The sequence below is a fragment of the Rutilus rutilus genome (genome assembly GCF_951802725.1).
Source record: "Rutilus rutilus genome assembly, chromosome: 21".
Taxonomy (NCBI): Eukaryota; Metazoa; Chordata; class Actinopteri; order Cypriniformes; family Leuciscidae; genus Rutilus; species Rutilus rutilus.
The window spans coordinates 5461200-5479710 of record NC_140226.1 but is presented as its reverse complement, the minus strand read 5'-3'; the positions used below and the strand labels follow the sequence as shown (position 1 = coordinate 5479710).

Below are 18511 nucleotides of genomic sequence, written 5' to 3'. Positions count from 1 at the left end.
CTGTTCGTCGAGTGGTGTTCCTCCCGCAGAGAGGACCCTCGAAGATGTTCGATAGGGTCCATGCTTTCCTTCTTGCAGCAAGGGTTGGAGCGAAGGCTGTCTCCCTCCACCCTCAAAGTACATGCTGCCGCTATTTCAGCATATCACAACCACATAGATGGCAAAACAGTAGGAAAGCACGACCTGGTCGTCAGCTTCCTTAAGGGGGCGAGATGGTTAAATCCTCCTCGACCCCCCTCCATACCCTCTTGGGACCTTTCCCTGGTGCTTCGAGCACTTCAGGATGCTCCCTTTGAACTTTTGCAATCAGCAGACTTAAAGCTTCTCTCCATGAAGACTTTGCTGCTGGTTGCACTGGACTCTGTCAAGAGGGTAGGGGACCTGCAGGCATTTTTGGTCAACGAATCATGCCTAGAGTTTGGGCCGGGTGACAACCATGTTGTACTTTAAGCCTTGCTATGTTCCCAAGGTTCCTACCACTCCCTTAAGGGACCAGGCAGTAAACCTGCAAGCGCTGCCTTCGGAGGAGGCAGACCCAGCCCTGGCTTTGCTCTGTCCCGTTCGTGCTCTGTGTCTGTATGTAGAGCTGCGGGCTGGGCGACACCTAACACGTTCGCTAGATATTATAGCCTACGTGTAGAGCCGGCCTCCTCCCGTGTTCTCACCTCAAACGGGTAGAAGCACTGAGAGGCCTGGCTCTGTCGGCTTGCTGCATCCTACTGTGCACCCTTATTGCTCCAGAGTGAAAAACCTGTTGAGTCCTTCAACACCCTCGGCCCGGACATGTTGGAGCGTCCGGTGCCAGGCCTTTATCCGTTGAATCTTTGAGATCCGGATCTAGGCTGGGTCCCATATGTGCCATCCTGCGGGGATCCCATATGTGTATTTCTTCCACGGCTGCTTGTAATCGGAAGCCTGTGCCTTTCCCTTGGGCTAAGTCACCCAGTATTTTATATGCAGTACAACCTTCAGGTTTGTCCATATGTATATCGCCACATAACTCCTTCAGAGATGAATGTGGGTTCCACAGCGCAACGCAGTTTTCGTTTTCACGTCCTGCGCCACGTTGTTTAAATAGCAAAATGCATTTGCGCCCATGGGCTGCTGGTCTGAAAACGAGGTGTGTCCAGATGCATTGTTGGCACGTTGCTATTTTGAGGCAACTGAAATAGACAAAGCTATTGACCAACTGAAAACTGGTATAAAGTCAATGGCGCAATATTTTTTTTGTTATTTAAAGAGCGCGTTAGTAATATGCGCCTATAGTAATAAATATGAAAAATAAAAGGACTACAATTTAAAAGATTAATATCGTGTACATAAAGATATGGTGGAATCCGGCTCGTCCCGTGGATGGTCTGCTTGAGCTTTAACCTCTCGCCCGAGCAGATCCGTTATGGGCTCTGGAGACGCGTTCAGTTTTTCCGCTTGCAAATTCCGCCATTGTAAATAGCGAATCCGCCATGGCGCGAGTGCAACTGGCATTTAAAGGGAATGGGAGATGAGACTCTGATTGATTTATTGCACGTAAAGCCCAAAACACACACGTTACTCATTAAGAGAATAGAGACAACCCTTTTAGACCATGCGCAGCGTGCACCGACCATTTTTCCCGTCGTTAAACTAGCAAAAGTGGATTTGGACACGCCCTAAGTGCACTTGCACTTGCTTTACACCATGCGCTTAGATCGTTAAAATAGGGCCCAATAAGTTTAATTTCAGTGAGGATGCTGCCTATAGGCAATAGTCGGAAAGCTGGATCACTAGGGTTTGGAACAGAGCTACTCAGCACTGAGATCATTGCTCTCCTGAATGAAACCTGCCATGCAGACAGCAAACACACACACACACACAGGATATTACAGTATATCAAGCCTTCTGAATTCAAACTCACTGACTTCTCTCTAAACCAGTCACGCAATGTGACATGCCCTTGGCTAAAACATTTTGCTGCTTTCATTTCATTGCAAGACTGCTTTGCTGCATTTTTAGAAAGATGTGTTTCATATTGTCTTCCTCTGTTTATTTAAATATGATATTTTACAGTCATGCTAATTCCTGTATCATTTGTTACAGTTCAGAATTCAACTGCATATAATGTACCACCTATTATTATGTGAAAATAGTATGTTAAACATTATACAAAGAGAATAATTTCAAACCGCTGTAATCTATGCTACATTTATGTCATATAACCTCACTACGTTTGATGCTTAATTCTGCAAAGACTGTCCAGTTATTGGATGTCTTAAAAATACAATTATTTTGCATTTTTATTCCAGGTTTGTGTACAAATGTTCAAACAGTGAAGATGGAGAGGTTAAAAATCTATTACCTTTGGTTCACAAGTTTCAGTGTATTGCCGATTGTAGTATATCATGCTTTTGATAAATGTTGTAGGTTATTCCATGCATATAGAAAATCCACATACTACACAAAGCAGATGTTCTATACTAAAGAATAATAAGATAATTACTTAAAGATTATAAGAAATTCTTCAATCCTTGTGCTAGAAATAATATTGTGAATAGCAAACATGCATGTTTTCCACAAGTAAATTTCAACTATTTGTTGTCCTTAATTTATGTAAAACATAAATTTATCAATACCGTAAACAAACGTTTGATCCCAAACTAGCTCGCTTTGATGTTTGTTGAATATTTCTTGCTTGAAAATAACAAATTCACACAAAATTGAGTCCCAAATTTCGGTAACAGGGTTGCAAAAATTTGCAAACAACACACAAAATAAAAATACATTTAGTTTGACCTTCTGAGGTGACCATTAACCTTTTCTGAAAGTAAAACAACTTCTTTCACTGATCATTGTGTTCATGAGCCGGAAGCGCACGACAGGATTTTTCCAACTAAACAGTCTTTAATCCAAAAATACACAGGAACACTCAGGGAAACAGACTTCACAACCACTATAACGTTGACAACACCGATCACAGAACTGAATGAAGACACGTTTACACAACAACGATGTGCTTAAAACGGAGAAGTCTTTCCTTTGAGTTTTCCGTGTACAGACGACACCATTGTCAAAACGATCCCCATTCACACGGATCCACGAAAACAACTAAAAACCCTGTATTCTGCTGCCAGGCCATTAGATGCCGATGAAACACGTAGACTGAACATGTGAAACACGTAGACTGAACATGTAATACGCATGTGCATGAAGTCATCGTCTTCAGAGATTCGCGTTTTTGTTGTTTACACGGAGACCGTTTTTAAAAACGTGCACTTTGAAACCCGTTTTCAAAAGTTTGCGTTTTTAGCCACCCAAAACGCTGTTGTCGTGTAAACAAATGGCCAAAATGCATAAAAAGTCTTACGTTTTTTGTTGAAAAAGGTGTCGTGTAGGCCCTGTTTACACAAGAACGCTTGCGGGTGAAAACATAAAAATATTTTATCAGATATGTCTTTCGTTTAGATGGCGACTGCGTTTTTGGGGCTTAAAAACGCAAAAAAGTGAAACCACCCTCCAGAGTGGAAATCTTAAAAACGCTCTGCCGTCGCGTTCCCGTCTAAAGGGTAAAAACGCAAAAGTAGGTACTAGGGAGAGAAGTAGAAGGAAGGTTGTACCAGAGAATGTCTAATAAGGCGAGAAGTTTCACTCTCAGTGCACTTCCGGCTTCTGAAATGGTTGCAATTCCACTTTGATTCCACATGAGGGCGCTCACAGGACGAGTGCAGAATGAATGGAGGTGTATGGCAGTATACCCATCAAAATCCACTTTTCTCAGGATATAATTTTTTGTCTAGTAATTTGAATATTGTATTCGAAAGTTTATTAGAATATTGTACACTTATTTGCTTTAAAAAGTCTTTTAAAGTGTCAATGACGTCATACACATCGTACGACCAGAGATACTGCTTTACGGCAATCCTTCAGTCACTTTGGTGCTTTCGCGCTCTGCACTTTCTTTTCTCTCCAGGCATCTACAACACAGCTGACACAGTGCTCGAGTTTTTGTTTTGTTTGTTTCTGGTCCCGCTTCGGATGCCACGATGCCATCAAGCGGTATCTCTGGTCGTAATCAGTCCTTCACTGACCAATCAGCGTTTATTAGCAGAATGCTAGTGTGTTATGGGCAACAACAACTCAACCTGTAAGAAATCGAAAGGACATAAGTACTCGTTCATTCAACTTTCGACCAATAACCCATGTTGAACTTGCAAAACCTACAATCAAATCTGAGATTTCTCAACGGCAATCGGGTGAAAGAGACAAATTTAGCCGTCTAGCCCCATAGACTCCCATTCAATCTGCACTCATGGGCACCCCAGTGGAACTCTGGTGGAACTACAACCAAAATTCGGTACAATAGGACTTAATAGGGAGTGGGCAGGCTCTCCGTAGACTGGCTCTGGTTGTACACAGGCGTGCGGACTTGGTGTTGTTGTGTGGCAGTGCTTCACATTGCCACCTAGCCGCCTGGAGTGCATACTACATCGAATTTCACACACTTTTGTGTCACCATATGCACACAGATTTCCCCCCCTAACGCTTATCTAAACGCAGAATAAAAACTGGTAACGCAACGCCACTTTTGCGTTTTCTCTTCAGATCGTTTCCGTGTAAACATAGCCTAAATCCCCTTAAATACACAGAGGAACAAAAGAGCTATTGAGTTAATTAATAAGACAACAGGTGAACAGGATCATTAATCAAACACTGGGAAACTAGGTCGAACATGCAAACAGGCACAGGTAAAACATAACCAAAACACAATGAAAACTAAGGGGCTGTTTACACGGCACGTAAAACTTGTTATGTGTTTTGGCCGTTCATGTACACGACAACTGAGTTTTAGGTGTCTGAAAACGCAAACTTTTGAAAACGGGTTTCATAGTGGGGTACGGGTTTCACGGATCAGTGTGAATGGGGATCGTTTTGACAATGAAAAGTCTGTACGCGGAAAACTCAAAGGAAAAACTTCTCAGTTTTAAGCATATCGTTGTCGTGTAAACGTACTCTAGGTCAAACAGGCACAGGGAAAACAACCAAAACACAAACACGTTACATGTGCAATAGAAGAACTGCTTTTGATTCCCCAAAGAGTCTTTCAGTTCTTGAAAAATATAAATCATGCACACCACCCAAGTTTCCATCATCACAAAAATATTTTGATGAGCAACGTTTTGGTCAATTGAATTTTCTCATGCTTAGCAGTTCTTAAAAAAAAAAAAAAAAAAAAATCTTAGTGTGAAGAACATTTTAATAATCTAAAGAACCTGTTTCCATTCTAAAGAACCTTTTGTGGAATGAAAAGGTTCTTCATTGAACCATTGATGCCAATTAAGAACTTTTATTTTTAAGAGTGTATTCTGTACTTCACTTGTGGAAGGTGCCGTCTGTGTGTGTGTGTGTGTGTGTGTGTTTACCGGTTCAGTATAAATGTAATTAACCTGTCTCCACTTTTTCTGTTTCTCCTGTAGAAATGGAAGCCCCGAGGGCCGGCATTGCAGCACATGATCAGTGGCTTGTGTCTGGATAGCCAGCCTCCTTCAGGCCCACCGGTCATCACACAGTGCCGCCCCCTGGTGGCAAGCCAATCCTGGGAGCCGCAGCTGGTCACCTGACTCGCGGAGCTCACAGGGAGGGCGGGGAAAGGGGAGGAGTTTCGTAAGGTTGCTGAGCTCGAGGTGCCGTAGGAGCCAGAGGAAAACGTTTGCACACTGTTTTAGTTGAAGGTGCTGATCTCAAACGAATCCAACATGACCATGTCCAAAAACATCTGACCTCATATCCTCATCGTGGAATGGCTGAAGAGGGAAAAGCAACATTTTGCCTGCCAAACCGAAGCCTGAATGCCTGCGCTCAGAGCTTTCACTGTCCAGTGTCCTGGTGTTCTCAGATACAGTCACACGGCATGGTTTTGTCAGTTGACGGGAGTGCTTTATGACATCTTTTGAATGTTGTGTTAAGGTCTCAAACACCAGAGAATAGATGTGTATATAAATGCCTTTTACTACATTTCAGACCCATGACCTGTATATTCCCTCATTCCCACAGAGACTGTGGTTTTTGCAGCATAGGCTTCAGTAGCTGTTCTCATGAAGGTCTGAACTGTTTTCCCCCATCGCTGTGGAAGGTTTTCTGCTTGATTTGTTCAGTATTAGGTTGGGATGAAGTGCAATGCTTTGAGATGAATCTGCATACGCCATGGAAACTGTCGTTCACCGGCAGAAAGACTTTACGACTTTGAGAGGTTTATCCTAAGCAACAGTCAAAGATTAGCAGTACCGCGCTGGCTTAGACCCGCGCTGAAGATGTTGGAAAAAGGACAGAAATGGCTCTTGAATGGTTCACTAAACCCATTGAAATAACCAAATGTTATATCAAACAAGTCAACTCAAATGAAGTGTAACGCGCTTTTAATGAGCTATTATTCTGCATGGTACTGTACATCAGCACAATGAAAAGGCATTTGCAAACATCTAAAGCCCAAAGACTGTTTTTCCTCTGTCTTATTTGTTTGCCTTTTGAAACTTTGTATTTACTTGAAGCATTTTTTCATTTTGAACATGTGCAAGGAAGCAGTTATGTTGTTTGAAGAATAAAGACTACCACCAAAAAACAGACAACAATCCCAAAAAATCTTGAGTCTGTCTTTGTATGCTACAGTAGAAACAAACACACACACACACGTCTGGTTTACTATCTTTGTGGGGACTCTCCTTAGTTGTAATGGTTTTTATACTGTACAAACTGTATATTCTCTCCCCTAAACCTACCAAACTTTCGAAAAAAACATCACTTAGTATGATTTATGAGCTGATTACCTCATGGGGACCACAAAACGTCCCAACAACGACAGGGTTTTTGGATATTGCCATCTTTGAGGGGTCATTTTGCCGCCATAATGTAGGGTTTACCAGGGCACACACACACACACAAACATTTCACTGTTATTGCATATTCAAAACAGAATGCAGAGATAGACATTTAAAACACTGAATTTTGTCAAATATAATACTGAAATGTAACAAAAGTAGTAGCTGGCGGTTTTTTACAACAGTCATGCAGTTTTATACATACAGTATACAGTGGTTTTACACAGGATTTACATGTAGTGCCCAAAATATTTAGGTTGAAAATAATGGGGGATCGAGATCTTTGACCTCCATAAATAAACACCATAAATTTGCCACATAGTTGCTTGAAGCTGGAACTTAATCTGAACCTGCTGAATTTAATACGTCTTATTTGACAACAGGATTTATTATTGAAAATATAAGTGCTATTTCATATTATGTCTATTTCCTCAAGATCACACGGCTTCCCGAGATAAAAGAGCACATGAGCATAATTTATAATTTTTTCTCATAAAAATATGTCTTTTTTAAATTTTATTTTATATTAAACAATGATTGATAAACTCCTAGACATAAGATTAACATTTCAAATGAACCGAGCACTTAAATTGAAAATTTCACTTAATTTTGAATATTTTGAATAACAAAATTTATGAAAAACTCTCAAAACTGAAAAATATTTTTGTAAAACGATGTAAAGGTTTAGGTTAAGTATGTGACCTTCATTGGTTCACTTGCTGACTGTAGTCTCCTGAAGCTACCACAAGGTGTCAGGCCATCATCACAGATACACACATAGATTTTACTTACATAAACAGATTCAACTTTCATGTTCAGACATTTATAGAACAAATTACAAACACTTTAGGAAGCCACACTACTCATTTGAGTGGCGTTGTGGCCTAATGTTAGAGAGTCTGTCTTTTTTCTTTAATAGCAGAAACATAGTGAAAACATCAGTAAAAAAAAAAAAAAAAAAAAAAATTCATATATTAATGCTACTTATTGTCCAGTAAACATGTCAGTCAGTAAACAGAAACCTTCCCTACAGTTCTTCCTACCGGTCACTGCTAGTCGATGGTTTCTGGTATTTAAAGGTCAACACTGTGACCTATGGATCAAATGCGCCTCACTATCATGTGCTTGAATGTATGCTTGTGTACACTTGCAGGACGGACGTCACGAGCGAATGAACATTGTGTTCCTCACCTCGTCTTTTCATGAAAGATTCAAGACAGTGAATGACCTGCGAACACACACAGGTGAGTGGAGAGAGAGATAACAGGATCGACAGCTCTGTCATTCCTCACATTCCTCGGTGTGATCCCATTCCTCGCTCACAGCTACACCTGCCGTCCATGAGGGCCTTCCAACCACGCTGGGTATTTCTGAAGAACAGTTGTGCTATATTGCCACATCTTCTTTTAAAAGAGCTGTGTGCAATGCTTTTGTGTGTTGCTGATTCAAAACATTGCATTGTGGTTTTAACTGTTCTTCTTGCAAGTCTAGATGATTTGATTTGAGTAGTGCTATTGCACAGCCACGCACAATATATATGTATGGCTGAATCAGCCAATTCTTGCGTTTTTATTGTATCTGAATTGGCTGATTTTGGAAGCTATTGCAGCTTTTACTCATTTCATTTTTACTCCTGTGTATTACAATGTTTTGCTTGAGAACAAGAATATAATATTCCAAATTTGAGATTTACTGCGAAGAAGAGTGAAAGAAATATAGATTTATAATGTCAGACAACAATGTTGGAAATACAATATCGGCCTGGTTTCACAGACAGCATTAGACCTTAGTTCAACTAGGACATTTAAGAACCTTTTATGCCTTATAGAAAAATGAATGGTGTGCATCTTGAGATGAACCAATGGCACTGATATATTTTAAGATAACATTGTACTAGGCGTAAGCCTTGTCTGTGAAACAGTGAACAGTTTTATAACAGAAGTAATTGATAGGTGTGTGTGAAAAAGTCAAGTATTTCAACATTATTATTAATAGGCTACATTACAATAATATATGTCTACCTTTACAGTAGTCAACATTTGAAATTGATCAAAACCTTTCATCAAAGTTATACATGAATTTTGAACAATACCCGTTCTTGTCTTGGGAAACTTTGATGGACTTTTTTGATCCACTTCAACTGTTGATACTGTAAATTAAAATGCTATTATCCTGTTAACTATTATCTATATTTTTTTATTGAAAAGCACAGCATAGGGTTCTACAGAATATAACTTCTGAAATTGCAATCTATTATATTAAATTAAGCATGTTAATTAATTTAATATATCAATAAAAGAAAGTTTGAAAACAAGCAACTTTATCATAATTACAGCAGAAAGGCTATTGTAAATATGCCGTATTGGTGGGGGTGTTAGTGTTTTGTGTATATATAGCCTGTATTTATATATTACTTCGGTCACAGTGGTGTCATGAATGCTCCTCCCAGGCTAATTGTTTATGTTGTGAATAATTAATGAGAGCTCGTGCTCGTGTCAGCCTGTAGCCCCGCCCACCACCAGATCAGCGACTGACGGCTGAACCCGGCGAACAGTCAGTCAGAGAGACACACACACACACACACACACACACGTCCAGCAGGATACAGCCATCATCTGGGGAATATAACACTTTATTTCACTGGTCGTGTAAATCTCTGAATCTGTCTGGTCGGGTTCACGTAACGTTACATCTGTGGATACGAGCAGTTCATCTGACCCGCCGCTGAACAGGTGAGTCGATTCACCTTTACCTCTCCGTCTGAACTGAGAGGCTGGCTGGTGATCGGGTTGGTGATGTTATTACAATAATAATGCTGATGTTTGTAATAACGATGGTTTATGATGTTGTTGTTAGCCAGCTAACCAGCTAACTGACTGTTTGTCTTTGAGTTCATAAGGTAGCATCCGGCTAAGTCAGCTGCTAACAAGCCACTAGCGAGATAAAATGACTCAAACTGGTGGTTTCTGTGTAAAAACAATGTGTGTCTTGTGTGTTCGTGTCGAGGGTTTGGCTTTGGTTATCTGGGTTATGGGTTTGGGCTGTTTGTTGAAGAGTTGCTAGCAGAGCTAGCCGTTTAGCAGCTCACCTGCCACAGATTCACAACACTTAAAACACTAAATACACCATTACTGTGATCACCTATCATGTACTCTGTTATTATGAACACCAGAGTTGAGGAATATCTTATGTTACGAGGTATTATTGGGCAAATGACATGCAGTAAACTGTAATTCATGCCTGTAATTCCTTTAGTGGTTGGACATGGTTAGGACTGGTCATGTTAATGCTGGCATAGTTTGACATAAGTCAGGAACTTGACATCTTTTTCTTTTTTTTTACCACTTTTTTAATCTTCAGTCTGCCTATACAACTAGTGACTCAAAACAATTATTGTGTGTAGCTGTCACACTCCAGAATGATGGTGTGGTGAAGAATGAGTGGTCAGTAATGATCTTATCCTAAGTCACATAACAACAAATTAGTCATACATCTCAGAATGAAATCCTGAGTCTGTCAACTTGACATTAGAAAATCTAATGTTTTGATGTGGAACAGTTTATTGAACCTTTATGCAGTGAACGCAAAATATAACGAAAATCAAGAACAGTTTAGTTTTTGTCATCATGTTTGATAGATCAGGCTTTTTACTCATATAGTATGATATAATGAGAAATATGGAGGGGAAAACACCTCAGCTTTATTCAGAGGCCCAAACTGAGCAGAAATATGCGATTTAGTGCAGATGCTGATATTTATATGGTCAAAAGTAAGATGAAACTGAGGCTTTAATGTAAATGAATGAGATTTATAACAGTATTGCAGACTATCGACATAAAATAGGTCACTCTATATCTGCCAATAATGTGTCTTAGTAAGATGATATTTAAATGCTTAGTTTTATAATCAAAGCTCTGCAGTTTTAAAACAATGCAATGCAATACAATGATGATTGAGAGATGAACAAATAAACATTCCTCAAAAGCCTGATGATCATATTTGATACTCACATACTTTGAGTATGATTTTGTTTCTAAAAATGATCTTTGGTTAATCAAGTATGGAAGTTGCTAGATATAAGCTAGACATTTTACTAACAATATAAAAGTTATTCTTACTTTTACTTGATAAAAATCAGTGCAGGTTTCACAGCAGAAAGACACGAGCTGAAGGGGGACGTTTGTGCAATTAGACTTTGCTTATACTTGATAAAAAAAGTCTAAAATATCAATCAGAGGACAGCATGATTGTAGTCGATTGTGTGCAACAGGTTTTACAGCAAAGTTTTGATCATCTAGAGGCCTTAGAAATTCAAGGATCAAATATGATTACAGTAAGCATCCAGTTCGGCTTTAGTAATAACCTCTGGTTTTAGTGACGGTCTCCGTCCTCGTCTGCATGTAGAATATCAGGCACTTTCTGATCAGATAATCACTCAAGGCTTAAGTCGGTGACATACTGCCTGTACATCTACATAAATACCGACCAAATCCAAACAATGCATTGAAAACCAATAGGTTTTGTTGTAACCACATGTTCAAGGGTTTGGCTTTTCTCAGAAGTTTTGATGACATCGGGAAACGAGTGCATCCAGTTATGAGTCATCAGAATGGGAGTTGCTGTCAAACTACACGCTTAATTTATGATGGGTTTTCTTGTGGGATGAAGTCATTTCTCATTTCCTTATAGAGGCCAGGCTCTGCCAAGATACCGATCGAGAGGGTGCTCTTATCTGTTTACTCAGCTACCTTTGGTTCCAGCTGTCCTGCGTTGCTCAGCGGTTAATCATTATCACATCCAAAACTCTGTTCCCTCGCCAGTAAGGTTCATTTGGACGGTGCTTTCAAATGATTGTGCACAGTTTTGCATGTGTAAGCCTCCTAAAATGTGAAAATATTTATTACGTCATAAAGATTTTGAAGTAGGCCGTGCTCTTCTTCTCTGTTGTGGATGATTGGGTCTTCCCGCCATTCTTGTCATTTATCAGGACTGCGTCTGCTCCGTTTCACATTCCCTGTTTTATAGGCGCGTGTAAAGGAGGTCACGGCGCAGGATGAATGGCTGAGATGTGAGATATCACTGCCGTTTCTGCACATGGACTTTGACCTGGTGTGTGTCCAGTTCTCTGACTTATGCTGACATCACAGTCTACGACAGCACATTCACGAACCGCTATCTGGGAATCCGGCCATATACCCCTTTTTCACCAAAATGGAGCTGGTGATTGGCCAGGGATCTGCGAATCTCTCTCAGAACCAGCAGCACGCTTTCTGCAATCTCTTACTCCAACTTTTGAGAGCACAAGTCATTTAAGTCAGTGTGTTTGACGCAAGACGGAAGTTATTTAAAGTTTGCGATGAAGTGGAAGGAAGTAGTGTTTTTGTTTCTGTCACTTCATGCATTTTTACTGATCTGATGGTTATCTGATTCATCAAAACGATTCCATTTACACCTGGTCACATAGGGGCTGTTTACACCTGGTCACATAAATCTGTTTTCTCAAAACGGATATAAATCTGATCTTCAGTTCCTGCGCTATATGCAGATTTAATGAAGTTCACGTCACCGAAAGCAACAGATATGAGCTGCATTTTATTGATCATCAGCTAATTTCAAAATCAAAGACCGCAATAGGAGAATAGGAGGCCGCTTCATTTACTTTTAATGAAGATGATTGTGTGTTAAGCGTCTGTGACTTTGGTTTGCGATAGTTTGCGCGTTGGCTTGATGAAGAGATGCTCAGCTGCTCATCTGTGGCGATGCGTGTTGCAGTAGCGTCGTCATATCTGACTATATCATGACATATAACACGCTCTCACACGTTTATTTTTTAGTCAAATTTACATTTGTGGTTTCAACAACCACCAGAAGCATTTACACTTGTCCAGTTTGGTCTGGTATACGGCCCAGACCTCCTCCTGATCTGGTTTGAGCGGGCAGGGTTTAATCCGTCTCGAATGTGTTTCGGAGGGCAATTACACCTGGTCTTTTCATGATCCGACAGCTATCCGATCACAGAAAACATGAAGTGGCCAGGTGTAAACAGCTCCTAATGATGCACATCCAAGTGAAACGGACTATTGATTGATTGGATGGTGGAAGATCTGAATGCGAGCTTGCAGTCGATTTTAAGAAAGTCATGGGGTTTAAGTGGACTAAATGACTGGAGAAGCCGAGAGAAAACACCATTAGATCCGGTTATGACATTTTGATTAAATTAAAAATGGAAAGAATGGAAACATTCATGTTATTGAATGGTGCAGGGCTTGACATTAAAGATGGAATAGGTGATTATCCACAGAAACTATCATATTCTGATAGCAATCACTATGTTTAGTGGTCTAAATGTATTTTTATAAATATATATCTTCTGTGGAAGGCGTAGGACCATAAAATGTTTGTTCAATCATTGCATTCGGTCCCAAAATGCCAGATATGCCAGGCCAAACAGTTATTTACGTTCGTTATTGTAGTAGCCTACTGTTACTCGCTGTACTGTAAAGTTCTCTCACCGGTGAATGACACATGATGTAATCCAGTAGCGTTGTCTCTAGTCATCTCGCTACTGGTCTGTGTGTGTTCATGTGTTTTTGGAGGAGGCTTCGTTTTGGACAGCGATTTGCAGGGAGGGTGGGATCGTATGCGTTCAATGCTAGCAGGCTAAATTTAGCATTTCCCAGATCACCTATTGCACCTTCAACACCCGCCAAATGTGTGTGTGTGTTTCAGCAGTGGGGTAACGCAGTCACTCCTACTAGACACTTTGGCGGGTTGCATTTTATATTCATTTTTCAGTTGCAGTCTTTTAAAAAGGCATGTGAAATGATAAACTAAGTGCAATGTATTGGTGTCAAAAATATAGATTTTTTGCTACATTATGATCCTGAAATATCTCAAACACTTCCAATACTCATTTTCTGCAGCAAGTGACACACAAACCCGTCTCTCCTCACTCACTCATTTCATTTGCTCTGAATGAATAATGTTGGTGTTACAGGGCTTAAATTTCAGCGTGGGATTGTGCGTATTGCGCATTTTTTTACTCATTGCTGCAGATTTTGTTCTCACACCCAAAGTGCGGCACATAAATCCGCCTCTCAGTACTAAAATGAGTTCTTTTTCACATCTTATTGTACTTAATCAGTCAAATACACACAAAATAATGTCAAAATGCCGGTCTTGGCGAGTATTCATGTAAACACAGTCATATGTTTTAAAAGAACGTAAACAGTTGAGAAAAAACACACACATGTGTAACAGTATAATGGATCTGTGCATCAGGTCTTAAAGTGACGGCAGCCTAATACACCTGCTGACAAATGATATGAGATAATATTAAAAATATCTGTATTGCAGTTTTTCCCAATGGTATCAATGTCAAAATTGTGGCCAGTGAAAATGCCGAGTGGCTAGTAACTTTGGAAAACCACTAGTGACAGTGGCTAATGAGCAAAAAGGTTAATGTCAAGCCTGAAAGGGTGAATTGTCATTTAAAGGGGAACTAATGCTGCCTTCACGTGCTATGGAAAAGATGATATTTTCCACTTGTGAACTGGTATTTACCAGTGTGTTGTGTTCAGGTGCTTTTGTTGTCGTAATGTAGTACCCGCAAGGTCTGTGTCAGTAGAGTATCTTTTTTATCTTTACAAAAAAAAAAAAAAAAAAAAAAAAAGTAAGTGTGGTGCTTTCTGATGATTAAAACATAATTAATAATTAAAAAAAAAATAAAACATGACATAAAATGATTAAATATGAACCAAGGAAATTGCGGCGAAGTTTAAAATTGAGTGTTAACGCATTATATTACAATCGTTAATGACACAACATTGTATAGGCTACAAAAACTATCCACTAACAGTATTCACGACTCTTGCGTTGCTCTCCGCCATTTTGAAAAGGTCAAAGGTTATCTCATCTCGGCAACTCGTGCATCAAAATATTCTACGAGTTGCCCAGTTGAAAATACCACATGAGGGGGTGTTCATGTGCATTTTCCATGTCGGCTTTTGGTATTTACCATAATTACCATAGCACGTGAAGGCACCATAAACCCTAAAACAACCTTTTTTTAGTTAATGATCTGTAAGACTGGGGCTTTATTTGTGCTGTTCATTGATATTTTGACATTTGGGTATAAAGTGTTTTAATTCTACAATAGGCCTATATGGTGTAAAAACGTCTGGTGCTGCCCTCTTCAGGTTGAACGGTGGCTACTGCAGTTGATTTTTCCTATTTTAAGTTGTTTCCCCGCGTGACTTATGCAGGCTCTGCCAACGGTTCATAGGCTCAGCCCCTGGTATAAAAACATTGTTTCGTCAAAACCACTGTAGCGAGTCAGGAGTTGCGAGTATTGAAAACGATCAGGATAGCGTATATTAGCATCTAGTTAGCATAGCCATTTATATAGTTATTTAGATTATTTTGTGTAGCCTAGTTAGGAAGACTTGAAATCTCTGTTTTTTGCTTAATTATTAACACTAAATTAACCTAAATGCATGGGTTTGATATTTTTGAAAGTTCGTTAGCATTTGCTATGAGCATTAGCCTAAATTAGCCATAATGCTAATGTTTTACAACTCAGACATTGGCCCCATTCTCTCTTGCGCTGCTGCTCCGCTAGCATCGTCGGCATCGGGAGTTAAGGCCGCAGTTTGAGCCAGCGGCTCGCGTTGATAAGGGTCTGGCCCTGTGTCCACAGACAATTCACCCTTCTCCACTTCAGGTGAAGGTAGGGGAGAAAAGTCCTTGACTTCAAATGACCGCTCTGTTGCAAAGCTACTGGCGTCACTCCAGTCACTCTCCATCTTTGCGAGTCTGACAGCTGTCAATCAATCCGTCACTGTGGGTCTCAGGTGCACGCCCCTCGCTCAGCCCCGCCCTCAGCTCGTCCCCTCTGTCTCCGCCCCCTTTTCCAGCATTTTTCAAATATTGCCAGTGGGTGGAGTCAGGCTCTGACCAGGGGTTGAGTTACACTTTAATGCCGACTTAAAATATATATCTCATACACTAAAACAAATGTTTTGCATTTACAACAGTTTGCATTAATCTTTGAGTTACGACAACTTGTAATGAACTTAATCATTTGTAGCATAAACACATTTTTTAAGTTGGTTGATTACTTAATAAAATTAAGTTGTTACAACTTATTTCAACATAATTGACCCGATTAATCTGATGCATTTCAGTTCAAATTAACATATAGCGTAGCACATGTTAAATGTAGGCCTAACTTATTTAGCTTGTAAATTTAATGAACAAGTAAAATATTATGTTGACTCTATCAAAGCCAGTGTTGTAGTATACATTCATGTAGCCACTGACAAACCTAATTACAAGCACTACTCTTCTTCAGCACAATGGTAACCACAAAAACTTCAACATGGCAGAAATGGCCCAACACTGTGTTGGTGAAAACATTGATTTGTCTATATAACTTTGAAAAATTCATCAAGCTTAGTCCTCAGATTGTTTTTTTTCCCCTAGTTGCATGAGTGAAGCTCATACATTCAGTATGATGAACCAACACCACTGCGTGTGGAGAAGCTTATCAACATGCAGAATAATGCTAATCATAATTAAGTCTCAAGCATCGTTAATGCTTATGCTAATAGAGGCATTTGTATCTTTAGACCATCTGCTCTCAGACCCTGGATCTCATTTTACAGGAACACAATGCTGGTGTTAATGAGAACCCTTGACTTTCAAAGTGTGTTGAAACCTGCCAGCCAGTTTCACCTATCAGCAAGTGTCGTAAGAGGAAGAACATTGCGAAATTCCTCTGATGCTCGTCATTGTTGACGTCATTACACATCTGCAGTTATTTTCAAAGTGTTTCCCACAGGATTCTGAGAGACTATGGGGGGTGAACAACATCGGCCCGTCTATGGGTTAACGGGGGAATGCGCCCAGAAGAAAATGTTGTACATTTTAAGTTAAATGCATCAATCAGGTTCAGTTTGAGAGTTTAAAATTAAGAGCTCTAATTTAAATGGAGTAAAAAGTAATTGAGTTGACTTGTACTTGGACTTTAAAGCAGACTCAAACATCTTTTTAGTTGTGATAGTGTCTCTGTCCACATTAGGGTGCCAAACAATTTGAATAAAGTAATAATAATAATAGTAGTAGTGTTTGTTATTAATATTATTATTATTGTGATTATTATTATTATTATTATCCCAATATATTACTATTGCAATGTAACAGCACTGTAAAAATAAATGTAAATTAAAAATATATATTTCATAAGAAGTATATATTCATTATTTTACTTGTACTTGTACTAAAATTACAATACTTATGTCTTCATTTCTTCTAAACTTTAATTTTGGAAGGAAACCGCAGTTTCTGTTAAAACAGGTTCACAAATGTGTCCCATTAATCTAGTGAAATGCTAACCATCTGTCCACAAAATTGTTGGAAATGTTGGAAATTCCAGTGTGAAAATACAGCCCACACACTACAAGATGACCAAGCTGATGTTGGGCCCCATTCACTCCCCTTCCCACAATCCTAGATAAAGTCCTGATTATCTGGATGGGTCTACAGGTTATTTGATCAGTGGTGTGATGTGTGTTTCTCCTGTGGTGTGATGTGTGTTAAGAGCGTAGGGCTCTTGACTGATCTCAAATCTGAAATATCCAACATTTTCAAACCTTTTTCTTTTTCACCCACAAGTTTTCTGTAAACACACAGTCCAAACACTATTATCTGCATTTCTTCTTGCCCGTCGTATGTCATGTTTGTTAACTCTAAAGTCACGTTTAGAAATGTTGCGAGACTTCCTGTGTTCGCAGTCGGTACAGTCTTGGTCACATCGCAAACTATAGGAACAAAACTCCTGAATCTATGAATTTTTTTTTTTTTTGTCATGTTTGTGGTCTCACATTTGTTTAGCCTTAACTGGTTGTGTTCCCAAAATGCATGTTAAACTCATGAGTTTGAGTTTACATTTTCCAAAGTTCAAGTTTGGTGAACTCTGCCCTAGGGCTGGGCGATATGGCTGAAAACTGTATCACGATATAAGTGTTTCATATCGGTCGATATTGATCATTATTGATATTTTTTATGACCTATTTAAAATAAGGACCAGGAGACAAATATATTACATTTAAAAAAAATATATTTTAAACTTAACCTTCCTCTGATTATAATCCCCTCAGTTATAAAGGCAGAAATGTCAACAACACAACCATGGAAAACACTCAAATAATTAATTAAAATCTAAAATCACAATGAACACTCAACAATTATCTCTTAACATTAAGGTGCGAAATTAAAGAATACCTAAGAAATGCTTAATAAAGTGTAATAAAATAGTGCAAAGTGTTAAATATAAACAGAGAAACCGATGACGGTCTTGCATAATTTGCAGACGACATTGGTCAGACTACAGTCAGACTTATAAAATCCAAAAAACTTCCATACCGGCGATAATAAAAATTATCGAACGTTTTATCGAACACATTTTTTATTGATATTGATTACGTGTCTATCGCGATACATATCGTTATCGTTTTATCGCCCAGCCCTACTCGTGAAGACGTGTGACCAATAAATGTCTTATACGTCATGGTCTAACCTCTGAATCATCACTTTCACATTTGACACTTTCACAAAGGTCTCTTGTATGAGAATTAAAAGAACACAAAGTTGAAATCTGTAAGGTG

The 18511-nt window shown here is 39.3% G+C and overlaps 2 protein-coding genes across 6 annotated transcripts in view; both read left to right on the top strand.

Annotated features, from left to right (window-relative positions):
• galnt16 (UDP-N-acetyl-alpha-D-galactosamine:polypeptide N-acetylgalactosaminyltransferase 16) overlaps positions 1–6603 on the top strand; it is a 54768-nt gene extending 48165 nt beyond the window's left edge. For all 3 annotated transcript variants that reach the window (XM_084392854.1, XM_084392856.1, XM_084392855.1), the window contains exon 15: positions 5448–6603. In XM_084392854.1, the coding sequence (XP_084248980.1) occupies positions 5448–5591 (144 nt within the window). In that variant the 3' untranslated portion in view covers positions 5592–6603. The remainder of the gene's footprint in view (positions 1–5447) is intronic.
• Positions 6604–9333: 2730 nt separating this feature from the next.
• The window catches only part of numb (NUMB endocytic adaptor protein), a 78615-nt gene continuing 69437 nt past the window's right edge, over positions 9334–18511 (top strand). For all 3 annotated transcript variants that reach the window (XM_084393185.1, XM_084393186.1, XM_084393184.1), the window contains exon 1: positions 9334–9577. The gene's annotated coding sequence lies outside the window, so the exon portion shown is untranslated. The remainder of the gene's footprint in view (positions 9578–18511) is intronic.